The sequence below is a fragment of the Rhineura floridana genome, chromosome 2 (genome assembly GCF_030035675.1).
Source record: "Rhineura floridana isolate rRhiFlo1 chromosome 2, rRhiFlo1.hap2, whole genome shotgun sequence".
Classification (NCBI taxonomy): Eukaryota; Metazoa; Chordata; class Lepidosauria; order Squamata; family Rhineuridae; genus Rhineura; species Rhineura floridana.
In genome coordinates this window covers 98779913-98797786 of record NC_084481.1, presented here as the reverse complement: position 1 = coordinate 98797786, position 17874 = coordinate 98779913, and the positions used below count along the sequence as shown (strand labels likewise).

General features: G+C 44.1%; 1 protein-coding gene across 1 annotated transcript; it reads left to right on the top strand.

The window, feature by feature from the left end:
- Positions 1–3415: 3415 nt before the first annotated feature.
- Positions 3416–15176, top strand: CABP2 (calcium binding protein 2). The gene is made up of 7 exons (XM_061613039.1): positions 3416–3457; positions 5096–5266; positions 8149–8179; positions 9421–9555; positions 10676–10785; positions 12812–12959; positions 14669–15176. Exons 1-7 carry the CDS (start codon positions 3416–3418, stop codon positions 14692–14694), a joined length of 663 nt encoding a protein of 220 aa, XP_061469023.1. The 3' UTR covers positions 14695–15176.
- The last annotated feature ends 2698 nt before the right edge of the window (positions 15177–17874 follow it).

Sequence of the window (17874 nt, the reverse complement as noted above, 5' to 3'; positions counted from 1 at the left end):
AGGCAGCCTGAATGGACAGTCAGCCTGAGTATACATAGTAATCCAATGACTATTCTGACAGGTGGTTCACCACAGGAGGCAGCTGAACCCAGAGGTGACAGTATTTGATAGCTGACATCTTATGACAGCCTTTCCTAACCGTGTGCCTTCCAGATGTTTTGGACTACACCTCCCATAAGTTCCAGTACTGGCTGGGGCCGATAAGAATTGTAGTCCAAAACATATGTAGAGCACCAGTTTGGTGAAGGTTGTCTTATGGTATTTAATACTTGTTTGCTGTTGTTGTTTATCAGTCAAAAGACTGCCAATATTTCAAAACTTGAGGTTAAATTTCAAAATACGTAACAACAAATTTCAAACTTTTGCAAATTATCATTTTAACTCAATTGAATTCACATAGTTAACATTCTTCTTTTGTCCCATCAAATATACAAAGTGAAAATTTCACACAACACAAAATGTTTTCAGCCATTCTTCTTAGTGTGAATTCATGAGAATTTGTGTTCATGATTCTATTTGGGTGAACTTTCAGTACTATTTGCACCTGCAAACATTTTGGGGCAGCTACATTGCTTCAGTTCCAATCAATGCATGCCCTGTCAATCCTGTACCTTTTTATACTGCAAATGGTCTGTTTTATTTTTGTTCTACTTTTATTGTGCTATACCCCCCTCCAGACAATAATGAAGCAATATCGAAGAGATGTAAAGGCCGGGGGGGGGCAGGAGGAGAAACTCAGGGGAGGGGGACGGTTTCCCCCCCAAAACCTTTATTGTTTTGTTTTTTCTCAAAATATGGGAGGGGAAGTTTCCTCCAAATTTTCCCAGGGTTTTTGTGGGGCCTTCATATCTTTGTATTGAGGGAGCATTGCAGAACAAACTAAAGCAGAATAAATTCACCACTAATGCACTATCTCGGTCAAGAACATATTTCAGAATATACCTGCGATAAATCACCCATCTGGAGGGTCCCTAAAGGTGAAGGCAGATGCAACATTTTAAGCGTGGGGTATTTTCAAGGCAGTGAATATGTGTCCAAGCCACATCTACCATAATTGACATGGAGCACAAGGAACATGGGGAGCTGCTTTATACCAAGTCAGTCCCATGATCCATCTAGCTAGCTCAATATTGTTTTCACCAGGGTGGGAAATATTTTTCAGCCCAAGGGCCAGATTCCCTTCTGCGCAATCGTCTGGGAGCCAAATGCCAGTGTTGGGTGAGGCCAGAGGCAAAGGTGGGCAGAGCATTTTTTTTATTACAGTAGGCTCGTTTCTACCCACACTTCTCTGTTCTCTATCCAGGGAGCCAAGGGGCATTATCAGTCTTCAAGGAGACATTCTAGCTAGGCAAAACCACTCAAGAGCAATGGGGAAAAGAGCCAGTAGCGGGTGTGGCTGGGATGCGTGTGTGTGTGTGGATTGGTGAGAGTTCAGAAGGTCAGGGAGAGAGGGCCATATTTATCTCTGTCCTGGGCCTGAGGTTCCACACCCCTGTCCTAAACTGACTGGCAGTGACTCTCCAGGATTTCAAACGGGGTATTCCTAATGCTGCCTGGAGATACTAGAGGCTGAACCTGAGACCTTCTATATGCAAGGCAGATGCTCTGCCATTGAGCTGCAGCCCTTTCCCATTGTGTATCCAGGGCGGTACTCTGGCAAATGGCTGTGCAAAGAAGGGAGTGCTGAGGCATCAGATTCTAAGATACAGTATCTGGCAGTTGTAATAGAATAGTGAATAGGGTAATAACAGAAAAGGGGGGCTGTGAGGTCGATAATATCCTGGCTTCTGTGCCTTGTGTTGAACAATTGGTTTTAATACAGTTGAAGGTGATGGAATGATGATTGATAGTGGTGTACACACTCATTTCCTTTATCCTGCTGCCATTTCTGGTCACTATATAAATCTGCAAAACCTGTTTGACCAGTGAAAAGGCAGGGCAGGAAAAAGTGAACATGAATGCGCTGTGCAGTGGCTTGCTTTATCACACCTTCAGCATCAACTCTGAAAAGTCTGTCATTTGTCTCCAGCCTTTGTGTTGCAAGGGCCTGAAATACATGAGTCATTTTATATTTTGCTGTTGCCTATATAAGGAAGTTGCTGTCTTTTTTTTTTTTGGCAGAGAGGAGGGAAGGATTTTAAAGGAAACGATGGTTAGGTAAATCTTGCTTAAATCAGGCTGTGCAAACTGAATTGCAGTTTTAACACGAACCTGTAAGATCCATATGCGTTTTCACAAGCGATATAAAGGTTATATTTTTACTTCCTGCATCTGTAAAACAAATGAGAGTACTTGCCTCTGAATGTGAAATTCTAATTTCTCCTCTGCATGAAATAGTAGCATGCACAAGTGATGCAGTAGGGAAGAACAGGAGTTATTAAAAGTCACTTATGAAAATGTCCTGCAAATCTATAAGTAATACAGTGGATTTTGCTAGTTGGTTCACATCTTGTAGCCAACCAATTGATCTGACTGACAGTTGGCAATGCACGCTCTCCTATTCCCCCCTTCCATCCCTCTCACCCAATAATGCTGTCGGGTCACTCAGCATCAGAGCTCAGTTGAAGCAGCCACTCCCTGGAACAAAGATTTGAAAATGTCATTGAATGTGGCAGGAGGTAATGGCCTCACTGCTCTCTCAGAGAGGGGCATGTTGGTGGGCAACGACCTTTTACGTCGACATCTGAGAGGGGCTCTTGGATGGAGGCAGGGACAAGTCTGGGATGGTTCTCTCCTTCCTCCTGTACCACTGTAGAACTAAAATGCTTTGAAGAAGAGCTGTGTGCCTGTTCCTTGCTCTCAGCTTTATCACCATCTATGATGAATCCGGAGTCTGTGAGTTCCAATCCCCGCTCACGTCTCCTGGGTGTAAAGGGCCAGCTAAAGATCACCCCCACAGTGAGTGGCTCAGCGGTTACGTGCCCTGCCACCTGTGCAGCCCTGGGCAAGCTGCATAGTCCCAAAGAGCCCAGTTGCCCCCCAGCTGGCAGTTGTGGACAAGGAAGGGGCTGGCTTGTGCAGCTGTTGCAAGCTGAGCAGGCCCTGGCCAGCTGGGGAGGACTAGCCTCAGAGGGAGGCAATGGTAAACCCTCTCTGAATACCGCTTACCATGAAAACCCTATTCATAGAGTAGCCATAAGTCGGGATCGACTTGAAGGCAGTTCATTTCTATTTTCATGATTGAGTTGCGTATAATCCTGAGGATTATGGCTCTGGCCCACGCCCTCCCCCTCCCAGTTCACTTTCCCTTAATATTCTAGAGATATTCAACAATAAAAACCCTGAAAACCCCCAAAGCGTCTAAACCTCCCAGGAAGAGAATCACTTGTTACTGTAACAAAAATTCAGCCATCACTGCCAGCTGCCTCCAGACCCATACTATGCTTTGTGGGATTTGGGGGGGGGGGTAGCAGCCATGGGCAACTGCACCAAAACACCAGGCAGGCGGCTCTCCAAGGTAGGAGGAGAGGATGGAGGAAAGGATGGAGGGGAGGGTGGCCCCTTTCATCCTTGCATTTCCATGTCTTTATGTAGGATCCCCTGTGGGTGGTGCTGGTTCCTCACATGTCTGTCTGTCTGTCTACTCTCCTCACTTCCGCAGTGCTTGTACATCGATCCCTGCCAGTGGCTGAAGCTCCAGGCCGGAGGACATTTCTCTTAGGGGACATGGTGAGAATGCTCCACTGGGTGGCTACTTCTAACTAGGCCCCTGTGATACCACTCCCAATAGGTACTGAGGCATCATCTCCGATTCCCATTAGGGCCAGGCTCACTACTGATTATTAGAATGAGGCCAGGGATGTTCCTCAGAACAGTCCCTGCAGAAGGCCTCAAAGATCCCTTTTTCTCCATCCCCATCTACTTACATCCTTCTTAGGCCAGCATCCAGATCCCCTTCTTTCTTCTTGAATCTAAGCAGAAAAGCTAGATATCACTCAAAGCCCTGTGTGTGAACTGTGTGAATGGAGATTCAGCCAGACAAGCATCAGCATGCTTCAGATAATAGTGTTTCTTGTGAGTAATGGGTGCCACTATTTATAGTATCTTCCACATTCCCATATGGCCTTATGGGCCAACTCTCGATATCTCAGAGCCTGGGCATGAAGTTCTTATATGATATGTATGTATCTTCTGTATGTTAAAAACGATTCTTTAATCTGCTGATCTCCAGGTTGAGGATTTTATATGGCACATCATCCTGGTTATAATTTTATAATTTTCATCTGTTCCCATATCTTTCTAATTTGATTGGTGATTTGATGGTGGTTTAGGTGGGGAGGGGGAACCCATAATAAAATTAGGCAATTTCAAGGCAATCCATATTGTTGTATCCAACATGTATGTGTATTTGTGTACATGTATTCATGCCTTATTTTATTTATTTTAAACATTTATATACTGTTTAATCATTTGCTTTTCTAAGTGGTGTACACAAAATACATAAAATAAACCATAAAACAACAACCTCTCTGACTCCTGCAGCATCCCACTTTCTCCCCCTAGTTGTGCCATTTTCCTTTCCCAGATTGCTCCTCTTTTCCCTCTTACTTTCTTGGTTGCACCAATCAAGCTTTGAAAAGCAGATAGAACTGAAAGAGGGAGTGTTGCCCTATCAATGTCCTCCTTCAGTTCTACTTACTGTTCAAGGGAAAAATGGTAATCATCCTCACCACCTTATGAAAAAGGGAGCAGTGAGTGAGGGCAGGGCTCAGAGGCTTTGTGGTTGGCACCAGGGGAAAATGTCAAGGGGAAAACTGCCACATTAACCCCAGCATTGCAGAGATGGAAGGTGCGGAGGTCTAACTGTGATTTTGGCCTAATGAGCAGTAATCTGGGATTGTTGAAATAAATGAGAACTGTAGAACTTTTAAGGGGTCATTGAGAAATGTGGGGTTTTTAGGGGGAATCTGGTGTTACTTCTTTAGCACATGCCTAGTTTTCCTTTTTGTTGCTCTCCTTCCCCATACTCTCCATTACCAGATTCTCTACATCCCTAGAATTTCCCAGGCGCCAGGGCCTTAAGCACCCAGGCCCTGACAGGTGGAGGAAATCAGGCTGTCTAACCATACTAAGCTAATTGCAAGCTATGCTACAGGACAATAAGCAGTCCTCAGAGGCTCCTGGCTCCCCAGCCTCTACCAGCAACAACATGGATGAACTGGCTAATGGCATGCAGCATCCTCCTTTGCAGAACTACTCAGTGCTGCATGGCTTGGTGGGGCCAGCCTGCATCTTCTTGCGCCAGAACATCACCATCACGCAAATTGTATGTGCTGCACTTCTATCATTGCACCATTTATACAGCACATCAGAGGGTAGTTGCCACCTCTCACTTGCATGAACTGTGACTCCATCCTGCTCCCGACCCCCCACCCCAAGTATACCCCTACACTGGAACGTGGCTTAGGTCTGCTTCATACAGTGCTTTTTGCTCCCAGGAGAGTAATCTCCATTAAGGAATAAGCACAGGTAAAGTCACACAAGAAGTACAACATGATGTGAGTGTTATTTTCTGCCATAGGTATACAAACTGGGGGGCTGATGTGCTCAGTGGCTCTTCAGTCCATGTACTTGTGGAAGAGAAAGCATTTGTGCCCCAGATTGTGTATTGCAGTATACCACGGGTGGGGAACCTTTTTCAGCCCAAGGGCCACATTTCCTTCTGAGCAACCTTCCAGGGGCCACATGCTAGTGGTGGGTGAGGCTAGATGCAAAAGTGGCTAGAGCCGCAAATGTAAATTCTACCTTTGTACTGTAGGCTCATTTCTACACGCACTCACGCACTCTATTTTCCACCCTGGCAAGCAAGAAGTTATAAGAGCTCAGGCAAAATTTATTTATTTTATTTATTTAATTAAGCTTATATACCGCCCGACTAGCAACAGCTCTCTGGGCGGTGAACATTAAAAATACAATAAAAATAACACAATACAGTATATCACAATACAAAACTGTACAAAAAACTGTACAGTCTAAAATCAAAATATGATAATTTAGAATTAACAGGAATTAAAATGCCTCAGAGAAGAGAAAGGTTTTAACCTGGCACCGAAAAGATGATAGTGTCAGCGCCAGGCGCACCTCCTCGGGAAGACCATTCCATAGTTTGGGGGCCACCACTGAGAAGGCCCTAGATCTTGTCACCACTCTCCGGGCTTCCCTATGAGTCGGAACCCGGAGGAGGGCCTTCGTAGTAGACCGTAGTGTACGGGCCGGTTCATATCGGGAGCAAAAACACTCAAGGAGGGTGTGAGGGATGCCGCCTAGGGAGAGGGGGTGCTGCTGGGGAAGGGATGTGGCCTGTGGAGAGTCCTGAGGATAGAGAGGGCCAAATTTGTCTCCTAGCCTGAGGTTCTCCATCCCTGCAGTATACAAACTCTTTCCTATGTGGAAATAGGCTAGTAAAAAAGGGCCTTCACTAAGGCCATTTCACACAGATCAAAGCCAGGCAATGAGGCATAGATTGATGGTGATGATGATTGACAGATTTGTATAGGCCTTCAAATGGCGCAAAGCTATTCACAAACATTATATTCTTCTAATCCTTAAATAACCCTGTAAGGTTGGTCAGTATTATATGCCTATATTTCAGAAGCGGGGTTGGCAAACTGAGGCTGAAACTGAGAGTGACTTGTCTAAAGTCATCTAGTGAGTTCATGGCAGAGGCAGTATTCAAATTCCAATTTAGTAGTTTAGTCTCTTAGGCTGTGAGCACACTAGTTTATTTATTTATTTGATTTATTATTTGATTTATATCCTGCCCTTCCTCCCAGCAGGAGCCTAGGGCGGCAAACAAAAGCACTAAAAACACTGTAAAACATCATAAAAACAGACCTTAAAATACATAAAAACAAAACAACTTTAAAAACATTTTTTTAAAAGCTTTAAAGGCATCTTTTAAAAAAGGGTTAAAAACATACTGTTTTTTTAAAAAAGGATTTAAATAAAACATATTAAAAAGCAATTCCAACACAGATGCAGACTGGGATGGGTCTCAACTTAAAAGGCTTGTTGAAAGAGGAAAGGCTTCAAAAAGCGCCGAAAAGATAACAGAGATGGCGCCTGTCTAATATTTAAGGGGAGAGAATTCCACAGGATAGGTGCCGCCACACTAAAGGTCCGTTTCCTAGGTTGTGCAGAATGGACCTTCTGATAAGATGGTATCTGCAGGAGGCCCTCACCTGCAGAGCGCAGTGATCGACTGGGTATATAAGGGATAAGAGGGTCTTCCAGGTATCCTAGTCCTAAGCTGTATAGGGCTTTGTAAACCAAAACTAGAACCTTGAACTTGGCCCGGTAACAAATGGGCAGCCAGTGCAATTCTTTCAGCAGTGCGGTGACATGTTGGCAATACCTTGCCCTAGTGAGAAGTCTTGCCACCGCATTTTGCACTAGTTGCAGCGTCCGGACCAACCTCTAGGGCAGCCCCACATAGAACACATTACAGTAATCCAGCTTGGAGGTTACCAGTGCATGGACAACAGTGGTCAGGCTATCCTGCTAATTGCCTACAGCAAAACGTTTCCATTGGGCGAGGGGGAATGGGTTTATCTGCCAATCAGTTGCGAAATCTCTGAAGCTATTTTTTTTTTAAAAGCACTCAAGTTGCTCCCACCAGGTTTTACGGTAAAAAGGGGTGGGGTTTGACTAGTGTTGTGTGCCCATGTTTTCAGAAGAGAGGTGGAGACAGAACTGTGTGTCTCTACCCTTCGCCAGATGATAACACCTACAGAGAGAGAGAGATCCAGCTCTACCCTAGGTATCTGTGACTAGAAGAACAGCTTTCATCCCCTTTGTCTTTCTGCAGGGAGTCAGAGAAGCTTTCCTCCCGGGAATCTGTAGTCACCATACCCTGAAGCAATGCTTGCATTGAACCCAACTGTGATGCAGCATTGAGACTGTAATTCTTTGCTGAGTTACTTGTGAGGAAGCCCGACTGAGCATAGTGAGATTTACGTCTCATTAAGCATATATAGGATCAGGCCACCCAAATGAACAGGGTTTTTCAGTTTATAGAAGGAAAAAGATGGGCAAGGAAGACTTCCTTAAGACTGATTCTGGGACAACTTCTGACTGGGATATCAGCAGGCAAAGCAGCCATATTTTTCCCCCACCTCACCAGCATCTACTCTCTCTCTCTTTCCCCAGGACAGAGAGCTGCGACCAGAGGAGATTGAAGGTAAAAAGAAAAACACTATCATATCTTTCTCTTCCAAGTGCCAGAGAGGCTGTGATCCAGTGCAGCCTCTTCTACTGTCAGACCAAATGCATATCACTCACTCAGTCTAATTCCTTGTAGTTCAGTTCACACAACAATTTGATGGATCAGCGCATGAGATTCATATCAGCAAAATGTACACAATACGACGTGGCATCTTTTCCTGGGTATATTTTCCCACACATTTGCACTAAAGTGTCAAACCGGGATGCTCCCATGTCACAGCTTCTTGAACCAGGGACCTTCAGGCTACTAATATTGGCCTAAACATGCATTATCACAACTTTGTGCTGATGAGGTATAGATAACTGGTGGCTGATTTGTTTAAGACATTTGTGAAGCATGAACACCAGTCCTCTTGCCTTGACCTTTTAGGGCAGAGATAGCCTACATGGTGTCCTCCAGGTCTCATAGTGATGTGACCCCCCAAAAAAAACCCAGAAAGTTTTGGGGGAAAGTGGGGTTCCTGCTGTTTTTCTCCCAAGGGGAGAAAACCTGCCCCCACTTTCACCTCCAAATTTTTCCATTTTCCCCCCATTTAAGCTCCCATCATCCATTATCATTGGCTATGCTGGCTGGGACTGATAGGAACTGTAGTCCAGGAACTTCTGGAGGGTATCACATTGGCTATCCCTGTCTTAGGGTAACCTCCTATATCCTCCCTTGCCCGTTGGTCCGATCAGCCAGAGGGCTACTGTATCTGCTATGCTTCACTCAGCTTCTTTGACTTGGTTTAATGCTCTGCCTTGCCTCTTTGTCAGCTTGTCTCTTTTTCCTGGCCTTTCCATGCTTTGCTCCCATGCCTAGTTTTATAGATCCCATGCTTTGCTTTGCTGCCATTTGCTCTGCTCTCCTCCTTCACCTCCTCTTGGCCCACTACTCCATCTGGAGGGCAGCTATCGGATAACTGGTTTTAGTTCCTTGAATATAATTATGGACTCAGCCATTGTGTGAAAACTCTGATTGGGTTAACGCTGAATATTTCTCTAGTGGCATCCTTAGCTGCTATCTCACTGGAGCAGAACTCCAAAAATAAGACAGGGGTGTTGGTAAAATGTAGCAGCCCTTTTGTTGTGTAGCCAGTCTGACATACCTCCATCTGTGGCCCAGACTCCCCATCCTCATTTACATCGTGCTTGTAAGACACAGGTGGATTACCGGATATCCAGTGGGATTTTTTTTAGCTTCTGTTCTCTTTCCAGAGCTAAAGGAGGCCTTCCGAGAGTTTGACAAAGACCGCGATGGCTACATCAGCTACAAAGACCTGGGAGAATGTATGCGAACCATGGGCTACATGCCCACTGAGATGGAGCTCATTGAACTGTCCCAGCAGATCAGTGAGTGCGTTCTCATTACTAAGTCAAACACTTCAGAATGAAGTCAGAAGTCCAGGAGGAGGAAATAGGTTTTCACAGATGCTGGATCAATTTGACGATCACTAAATGACAAAAAAAGGGGGGGATATTTCCTGGATGTCTCTTTTTAAAGTAGGGGTGGGGAACTGGTGGCTCTCCAGATGTCTCCAGCTCCCATCAGCTCCAGCCAGCATGGTCAATGGTCATGGATGATGGGAGTTGTAGTAAAGCAGTATTTGGAGAGCCATTGGATTTCCCACCCCTATTTTAGAGGATAAATTTTTTGGAGATGACAAGAGGGTAGCATTGGGCAGTGTGACCTAATAAATAGTGTTTAAGCATTTATATAGCACTTTAGAGTGTTCAGAATACTTATTATCATCTCAATAATCCTTCCAACAACCCTGTAAGGTGAAGGAGATTTATTACTGGAGACTCCTGGTTACCAAATACAAAATGATGTGAATCAACAGCAGTTATGAGGACAGTCCATCAGCTGTGTGGCTTTTCTAACACATTTGCTCTCCTGGTTTGCCATATAAGCAGGGGTGTAGGCGTCCAGGGTCTCGTGAGGTGTTAGACCCCTTTCTTTTTTGGGAGCAGGGACCCAGCATCCTGTGAGCCAATCGGCATGAACAGGGAGTGTGTTTAGTTACTGAGAAGAGTTTCCTAACATGCTTCCCTGTCCTTTCTTGCTGATTAGAGCCAATCAGACTGAAAGGAGGTGACTTAGCTACTGAGAAGACTCTTCTCAGTAGCTAACACATTCCCTTTTTATGCTTATTGGCTCCTAGGGATATCTATTGTTGTGGGAAAAGGTATTGACAAGGATCTCATTCTTAACCCTGCAGTCAAAAAAAAAGACGGGAGGGGATGTGGCTGTGGCTATCATGAAGGGACCCTGCACTTCTAAATTTGCGAGTAGACTACTGCATATAAACACATTAAATCCATGCAAGAGGGGATGTTGGAGGGGGCAGAGAAGGAAGTGGTTCAATCATGTTGGTTGTGAATTGGCCCACAGTATAATTATTACACTAGAATACCTAACCTGGCAATATCTAGCCCTGTTCCAGCTGAAACTGTCTTTCTGTATCTATAGCTGGAGGGAAAGTGGATTTTGACGACTTTGTGGAACTGATGGGCCCCAAGATGCTGGCAGAGACAGCAGATATGATTGGGGTGAAAGAACTGCGGGATGCCTTCCAAGAGGTGAGAGCCACACAACCTAACTCTAGGGACCAGAGGAAGGTAGCATCAGACAGTGTCTGTGTATGGCATCTTAAGGAATCTTATATCTCTTTCTGCTGCCCTGTCTTCCCATACAGTGGTACTCTCAAGCAGCACAAACTTCTCTCTACTACTTCATCGGATTTCATCGGTACTACTTAGAGCACTTCTCTCCTGCTGTTGGATGCTGTATATGTATGGATGTCAACTATAGCCATGCAGGAAGGTGGATTTACAGAGCTTGGAAAAGTTACTTTTTTTGAACTACAACTCCCATCAGCCCAATCCAGTGGCCATGCTGGCTGGGGCTGATGGGAGTTGTAGTTTAAAAAAATAACTTTTCCAAGCTCTGGATTTACACTTGCATTTCTGCCTTCCTGAAGTTTATCTGCTGGATGGGAACTATGCATTTTTTAGCCCTCCACTCCCATCATTTTTTCCTTTCACATTTTGAAATATTTTAGCCTCACTTCCCTTAACAGTTTCACCAGTGCAGATTTTCTTCATTGTCTCCCTTCTCTGTAATTCCACTAACATCCTTCTAGCTCACCCCATTGTGATTTCCTTCACCATCTCCCCTTCTCTGCTCTTATTACAGCAGATGTGGGGAACCTTTGACCCTCCAGATGTTACTGAACTAAATTACAACTCCTATCAGCCCCAGCAAGTGTGGGCAATGGTCAGGGATGATGGGAGTTGTAGTTCATCAACATATGGAGGGCCAAAGTTTCCTCATACCTGTGCGACGCTGATGTTGAGAAAACTTCACTATCTCCCCCCTTTTCCTTGCTGCCAATGGTATTTGTGCGCTGAGGATGAGAGGGGACGTTTTAAGAGTGGTGCTTTTTAATTCAAAAGAGAATGTATGCACATCAAAGTGAGTCACCAATAATACTGTCAGAGCATTGAATGAAGACAAACATTGGAGAGAATAAAGTATTGGTGAAACTGACAATCCTCTCGCTTAATCTTTTCAGCTTCACCTTGTAGCAATATAGGAAATGGTGATGTGGTGGGTGAGAAAGGATACAATGTTGAGACTAATTGCAGGACAGGACAGGTCAGGATTTGGGGTGGGCAGATGTAGAATTGTCTGCTGGAGAGTGTGGTGACATTTAAAGCAGGAAAAATAATGTGCATTAACTATGGCAGAGGAAGATTCCCAATGAAAGTTCTTTAACATCTGTGTGTGATTTTGACCTTCAGCTTGCAAAGTTCCTATGAGCATCCATGGTAATATAGCTGTGTGCAGCTGCTGACATGTCTGCTGTATGCAAGTCCTACTGGATGCATGCAGTCTGTATTTCATAAGTCCCAAGCATCCCATTGCTATTCATTTTCTTCTTTTTATGTAACAGTACTCTTTTTATTATTTTTATTTTTTAATTTGCAAATATAACAGAAAAAATAAAGCATTGCCAACTGACATTAGCAATAAGAATATTCCATCAGTCTTACCTGAAACATATACATTCATATAAACAGAACATATTTCCAAACAGGTATCTAAACAAGACTGATGAATATAAGCCATGTGTACAAATGTAGAAAGGGCTGTGCTATCTTCAGACCTGCTGTGTAGTGGATGGTGGGTGTTTCTCTTTCCAGCCTTGCAATGTAAAGCTCTTTGCAACCATAAGGGCTCTCAGGACCCACTTTTGTTGTCCATCTGTTAGTCCCCACACCACAGGAATATAACGTGTGAACATCCACAAATATCAAGGATCTCTCCCAAAGTTTATAGAACAATAATTTCGGACCAGAAAGAAGATACCACAGGATACTGCCACATCATATTCCTCGAAGAGCTGTTTTCATCACCAGCGTCTGTCTGAACGAGCCAGTTCCTTCCTTGCTATTTCTTATTGGTTCACCAAGAGCAGGAATAAGAGGACAGTAATGTTTGCTATCCATTGGGTTCAGGGAGGTGAACACAGGAGACTGTGAAAGTGTGTGAATATGGCAGATGGTTAAACAAGCTGCTGGAATAAAGGTTGTTTTCTTCCAGTTTGACACAAATGGTGATGGGCAGATCAGCATAGCTGAGCTACAGGAAGCCATGAGTAAGCTCCTGGGGCAGCAGTTGAACTACCGTGAGGTGGACGAAATACTCAAAGATGTTGATCTGAATGGGGATGGCCTTGTGGATTTTGAAGGTACCAGAGAAGTCCTTTCTTTCTGCATAGCCTTTTTGTCGTTTGCAACAAAATGTAAGGAGTTAGACTGGAAAATTACCTGGAATCTATTCTTGCCTTTGGAAAGGAATGCAGACTCTAAAGCGGGGGGGGGGAACCTTTTTTGGGTCCACAGACCAGATACTTATTTGGCCCCACCACCATGAGCCAACTTTGATAGGTGAGTGGGACAACCCACCTGTCCATCACACAATGCTGTTGTGACCTTAGTTGATTGAGAAGTGGGTGGGACAACCCACCTGTTAAAATGCCTTGTGCAGTGGTTCCCAAGTGCCTGACAGCTAGCTGGCTGTTGAATGCTTTGGAACTACAATACAACAGTGCTTTGCCAGCTCTATTCTTGGCACTTTTGGAAGCCCCAAGCCCACAGGCTGGCAAAGTGCTTTATGCAGTGGTTCCCACCTGACAGTCAAGAAACCCTGCGCAAAGTGCTTTGCAAGCCTTGCACAGCCAATCCAGGAGGCTTTGCTTTCCAAAATCCTACTTTTTACAGACATCGGCTGCATGAGCGAGTTCCTGATTTGTGCAGCTGATGCAGCAGGCTTAGGCTTTGCTCCCTGTCAGCTGATGGATGGGAGAGCTGAAGCCTGCTTTCCCTTACCAATGCATAATTAGGACCCTACTTTGAAACTCCTGATTGTGTATCGGCAGTCATGTCTCTACTTGCACCACATCTGACATCACATGTAACATCAGATGTGGGGCAGGTGGGTGTGGTTTGAGGAAAACAGTCTCATGGGCCAAATTTGAGCTCTTGGTAGGCCACGTTTGGCCTGTGGGCCAAAGGCTCCATAACCCTGCTCTAGAGCCTTGATGAAGAAAAAAAAAGGAAGAAAGTCAAGACTGGGATTTAAGAGTACTCAGTTCAGTTTTTGAAGGAACAATTGGGAATCGCATCATGAAGGTAAAATTTAGAAGCCAGGATTCTTAGGTTTTGTTTCAAGTCAGATAAATGTTCATGTATTCCAAGCTGTGTATGGGATCCCTTTCAACTGATGCTGCACAACAGAATGACAGAATCAGGGTTTGCCTGTACTAGGATGGTGTCTTCAGCTATATAGCGCTTAAGCTTTTCCCATGCTTTTATATGGAGAAAGTTAAAATGTTGATTCAGGGACATCATTTGAATAGGGTCGAAATAAATTTGCACTCTGTGGACCAAGATGACAGGAGCAGGTCTTGACCTTTCTCAGCCATGCTGCCTCTTGCAGCCCATTTACTTTGTTCTGTTAACCTCAATGGGAAGGATTAAAAACTAAGTGAGCCTCCATCTGCATAGCCCTACCCTGGATTGTATTTCATAGTCATGCTAGAGCAACCTTCCCCAACCTGGTGTCCTCCAGACATTTTGTACTATACAGCTCTCATAATCCCTGACCACTGGCCATGCTGGCCTGATGGGATTGGTAGTCCAAAACATCTGGAAGGCATAAGGTTGGGGGAAGATGTTCTAAAGTGTGACAGAGTGTTGGAAGAATTTGGTGGAAATGGAATATTAGGAACTAGGTGGATGGATGGACAGACAGAGAGAAATGCTGGTTCCCATACCTCTTCTAGCTACCTGTGAAATAAAGTAATTGACTATAACCCTCTTCTGGGCCAGCAGCACATGGAATATGCTTTTCCCTCTCCTCCTGTTATGGTGACATCTGTGGATCCTCTTCTTGCAGAGTTTGTTCGAATGATGTCTCGCTGAGAGCAGCTAGTAGCAGCCCAAGGCTGAAGTGCCTTACTGAAAGGAGAGACTTCAAGCTGCCATATATTCCAGCTTGCAATGGATCTAAGTATTGGGAGCAAGGGCAGCATGCTAGAACTTCCTACGCACCCTGTCTGGAGCCAAACAGCCACTCCTAAAGCTCAGAGACTCACACCAATTTCAGAAGCTTCAGTGACGTCCTGGACCAGAAGACCCCAGACTGAAACCCTCTCTACTATATTAGAGACAACCACAACCCCAACCTCTCAGGCTCTGGATGTTATTGTACCTTGCCTTTACTCTCTCTATTTGCTGTCCTTTCACCCCAAACATACTTTAAGAGAGAGCAGGGTTAACCAATACATCTCTCAGAATTTTCTGCGTGCAATTGTTTGAAAATTTATTTATTTATTTATTGAATTTACTAGTCGCCCATCTGGCTGGTTATCCAGCCACTCTGGGCGACGTACAAAATAAAACATCCAAATACATTAAAACATTTAAAATCTCAAACCAGAATAATAAAACCTAACCCACCCCAAAAGCCTGCCTGAAGAGCCAGGTTTTTAAGGCCCGGCGGAAGCCCATCATAGAGTGGGCAAATATTCCAGTGTTTTCTGTTTTCTTCTCTAAATGCTGTTTGTTTAAAATGTATTTTGATCCCCACTGTGCCCCCCTGCCCCATCTCTGGAATATCATTGTAAATGATGTAATATATTGTGGTCCTGTCTAAGAGCAGTGGAATGATGGCAAGGAGTTGGCTTGTGGTCCCAAAGCAAACATAGTTTGTCCCAGGAGCTAGATGGATTGGTAGCCACTGCTCGCTGCTACGCCAGCCTTAGTGACTTTGTGGGATCTATGGTGCATAAAGACTCATTAGGATTACTGGAAGTGGCAGAGGGACTTGTCTGTTGAAAGATCTGGGAATCTGAAATGCAAAGCTGTTGCCTCTTTGCTCTGTCCCCGGGTACCAGGGACTACTTCTGCTTTCCTAGGCTCTACAAATGTGAGGCTACTTTATAGGGCTGCATACATGCCATACATTTAAATCACCCTTCCCAAGAATCCTGGGAATGGTAGTTTACTCCAATGCAGCTACAATTCCCAGCACCCTTAACAAGCTAAAGTCCCCAGGATCCTTTGGGGGGAGGCAAATGTTCTTAGTTTGCCTTTCAACTAGGTTCCTATGGCAGATTAATTATCACATTGGGCTTTGAATCCTATATATTTGTGCTTTTCAAACTTTGTTTGGAGACCCTGGGGTTTCTTGGAAGGTTATTAGAGGTGGTATAGTGGTTAAGGTGTTGGACTACGACCTGGGAGACCAGGGTTCGAATCCCCACACAGCCGTGAAACACATTGGGTGACCTTGGGCCAGTCTCGGCCTCTCAGCCTCATGAAAACACTATTCATAGGGTCGCCATAAGTCGGAATCGACTTGAAGGCAGCACATTTACATTTTTTTTTTACAATGAGAAAATCAGCTCTAACATCTCCTGAAAGACAGCCTGCCCATTACACTAATAGTCTTCTGAAATGCAGTCTGAAGGGAGGGCTGGGTGAGCTCTAAGTGGGCACTTCAGAAGATTTCCCAGAATTCTTTGCCAAAAAAGGAGATTCTGTAGTGGACAAGCCAGGGTTCCTCAGTAGACAAGTCAATGTGGACAGGGTTGCTTGAAGTTAAAAAGTCCGAGTGTCCCATTGCTGGGAACATACTTTCACTTTCCAAAAACCAAACTGTTTTTCTCAGTTGAAATTCTTGTTTCAGCTGAAAAGGCCAGGCCAGTACATTTGAGGGAATATAATGGCCTCAAACATATAGTTCCCTCAATTATGAATGTGACTTGCATTCTTTTTTCTCACATACGTAATAGTATGCATTTAGCTGTATTGGAACATATACTGAAACAAGCTCAGTGAATCCAGATTTGTGTATTTGGTTCGTGCATGTTATCTATTATTTTTATTTTTTTGTAGATCATTGCTGGATATAAAGATTAATCTTAGCTATAATCATACAAAGATTTATCCCTCTTGTCTATTTATCTGTATTAGGGCTGTCACCCTACTATTGTCACCATTGTATGAATTCTAATTGCTCAGCTAAATCTGCATATGTTTGATAATTTAATACTTTTCAAATGTCACAGGCATTGTCTTAGAGACATTCCCTCCGGTGTGAGAAAAAAAGAAATGCCTGAAAGACAAGGAGCGTCTGCTGCTAGCAATTTATATAAGTATTTAAAAGAATGGGGAACCCATGGCCCTTCGGATGTTGTTGGACTCTAATTCCATTCAGCCCTAGCAAGAATGGCTCAGTGGTCAGAGAGGAGATGGGAGTTGTTGTCCAGCAACATATGAAAGGGGCACAGGTTCCCTTCCTCTGATGAAAAACTTAAGTCTTCTATTTGATTTATCAGGGACACTTTTTTTGGTAAATAAATAATTTTAAAACCTTTTTTTCTTATCAACCAATTAACAGTATAGACAGTACATTGTTTTCTCCTACTTGTTAATTCCTATAGACAGGGAATTAAGCTCAAATCTTACCTGGCAGTCACATCCCCTGATGTGGAAGATCTGCTTTAAGTCCCAGTTGTCTGGTGTGAGCTGTGGCTAATCAACTGTGAGGGAAATGCATGTTGCACCTGTTCATGCCCACTATTATATTCTAGGACAGAACCCCTGATGAGCACCAACTCCAGCTCTGGGTGCTGGCAACTTGGGTTAGAGACACACTTCCTGTTGTGCCAGTTCCAGTGCATCTCCACCTCTCTTTTCAGAAAATGGAGGCATGCAATGCTAGGCAAACCCTGTCCCTTTTTACTGTAAAACCTGGTGAGATCAGCTCGAGTGCATTTTTTAAAAATTCCGCTTCAAAAAGATTTTGCAACTGATTGGCAAATCAAGTCATTGCTCCTCCAGGTGTGGCCAACAGAAGCGTTTTGTTGTAGGCGACTAGTGTGCTCACAGCATTGTACACTCCAGTTGTGAATTTAATCTAAGTAACAATGCAATCCTATTCACATTTACTCAGAACTAAGTCCCACTTACTTCAATGAGACTTACTCCCAGGTGAGTATAGGATTGCAGCATAATTGAATATGTTGAATTGATTTTGTGATCCTGTTTTTAAAAAATGTGTGCAATGAAATCTAGTAGTTTAGCTGTGCTTTGAGT

Excerpts from the sequence above, each read along its gene's own strand:
- CABP2 (XM_061613039.1), top strand. The coding sequence starts at position 3,416 with ATGGGCAACTGCACCAAAACACCAGGCAGGCGGCTCTCCAAG. Across the intron at positions 10,786-12,811 it reads TGCGGGATGCCTTCCAAGAG|TTTGACACAAATGGTGATGG; the intron begins GTGAGAGCCACA and ends GTTTTCTTCCAG. Across the intron at positions 12,960-14,668 it reads TGGCCTTGTGGATTTTGAAG|AGTTTGTTCGAATGATGTCT; the intron begins GTACCAGAGAAG and ends CTCTTCTTGCAG.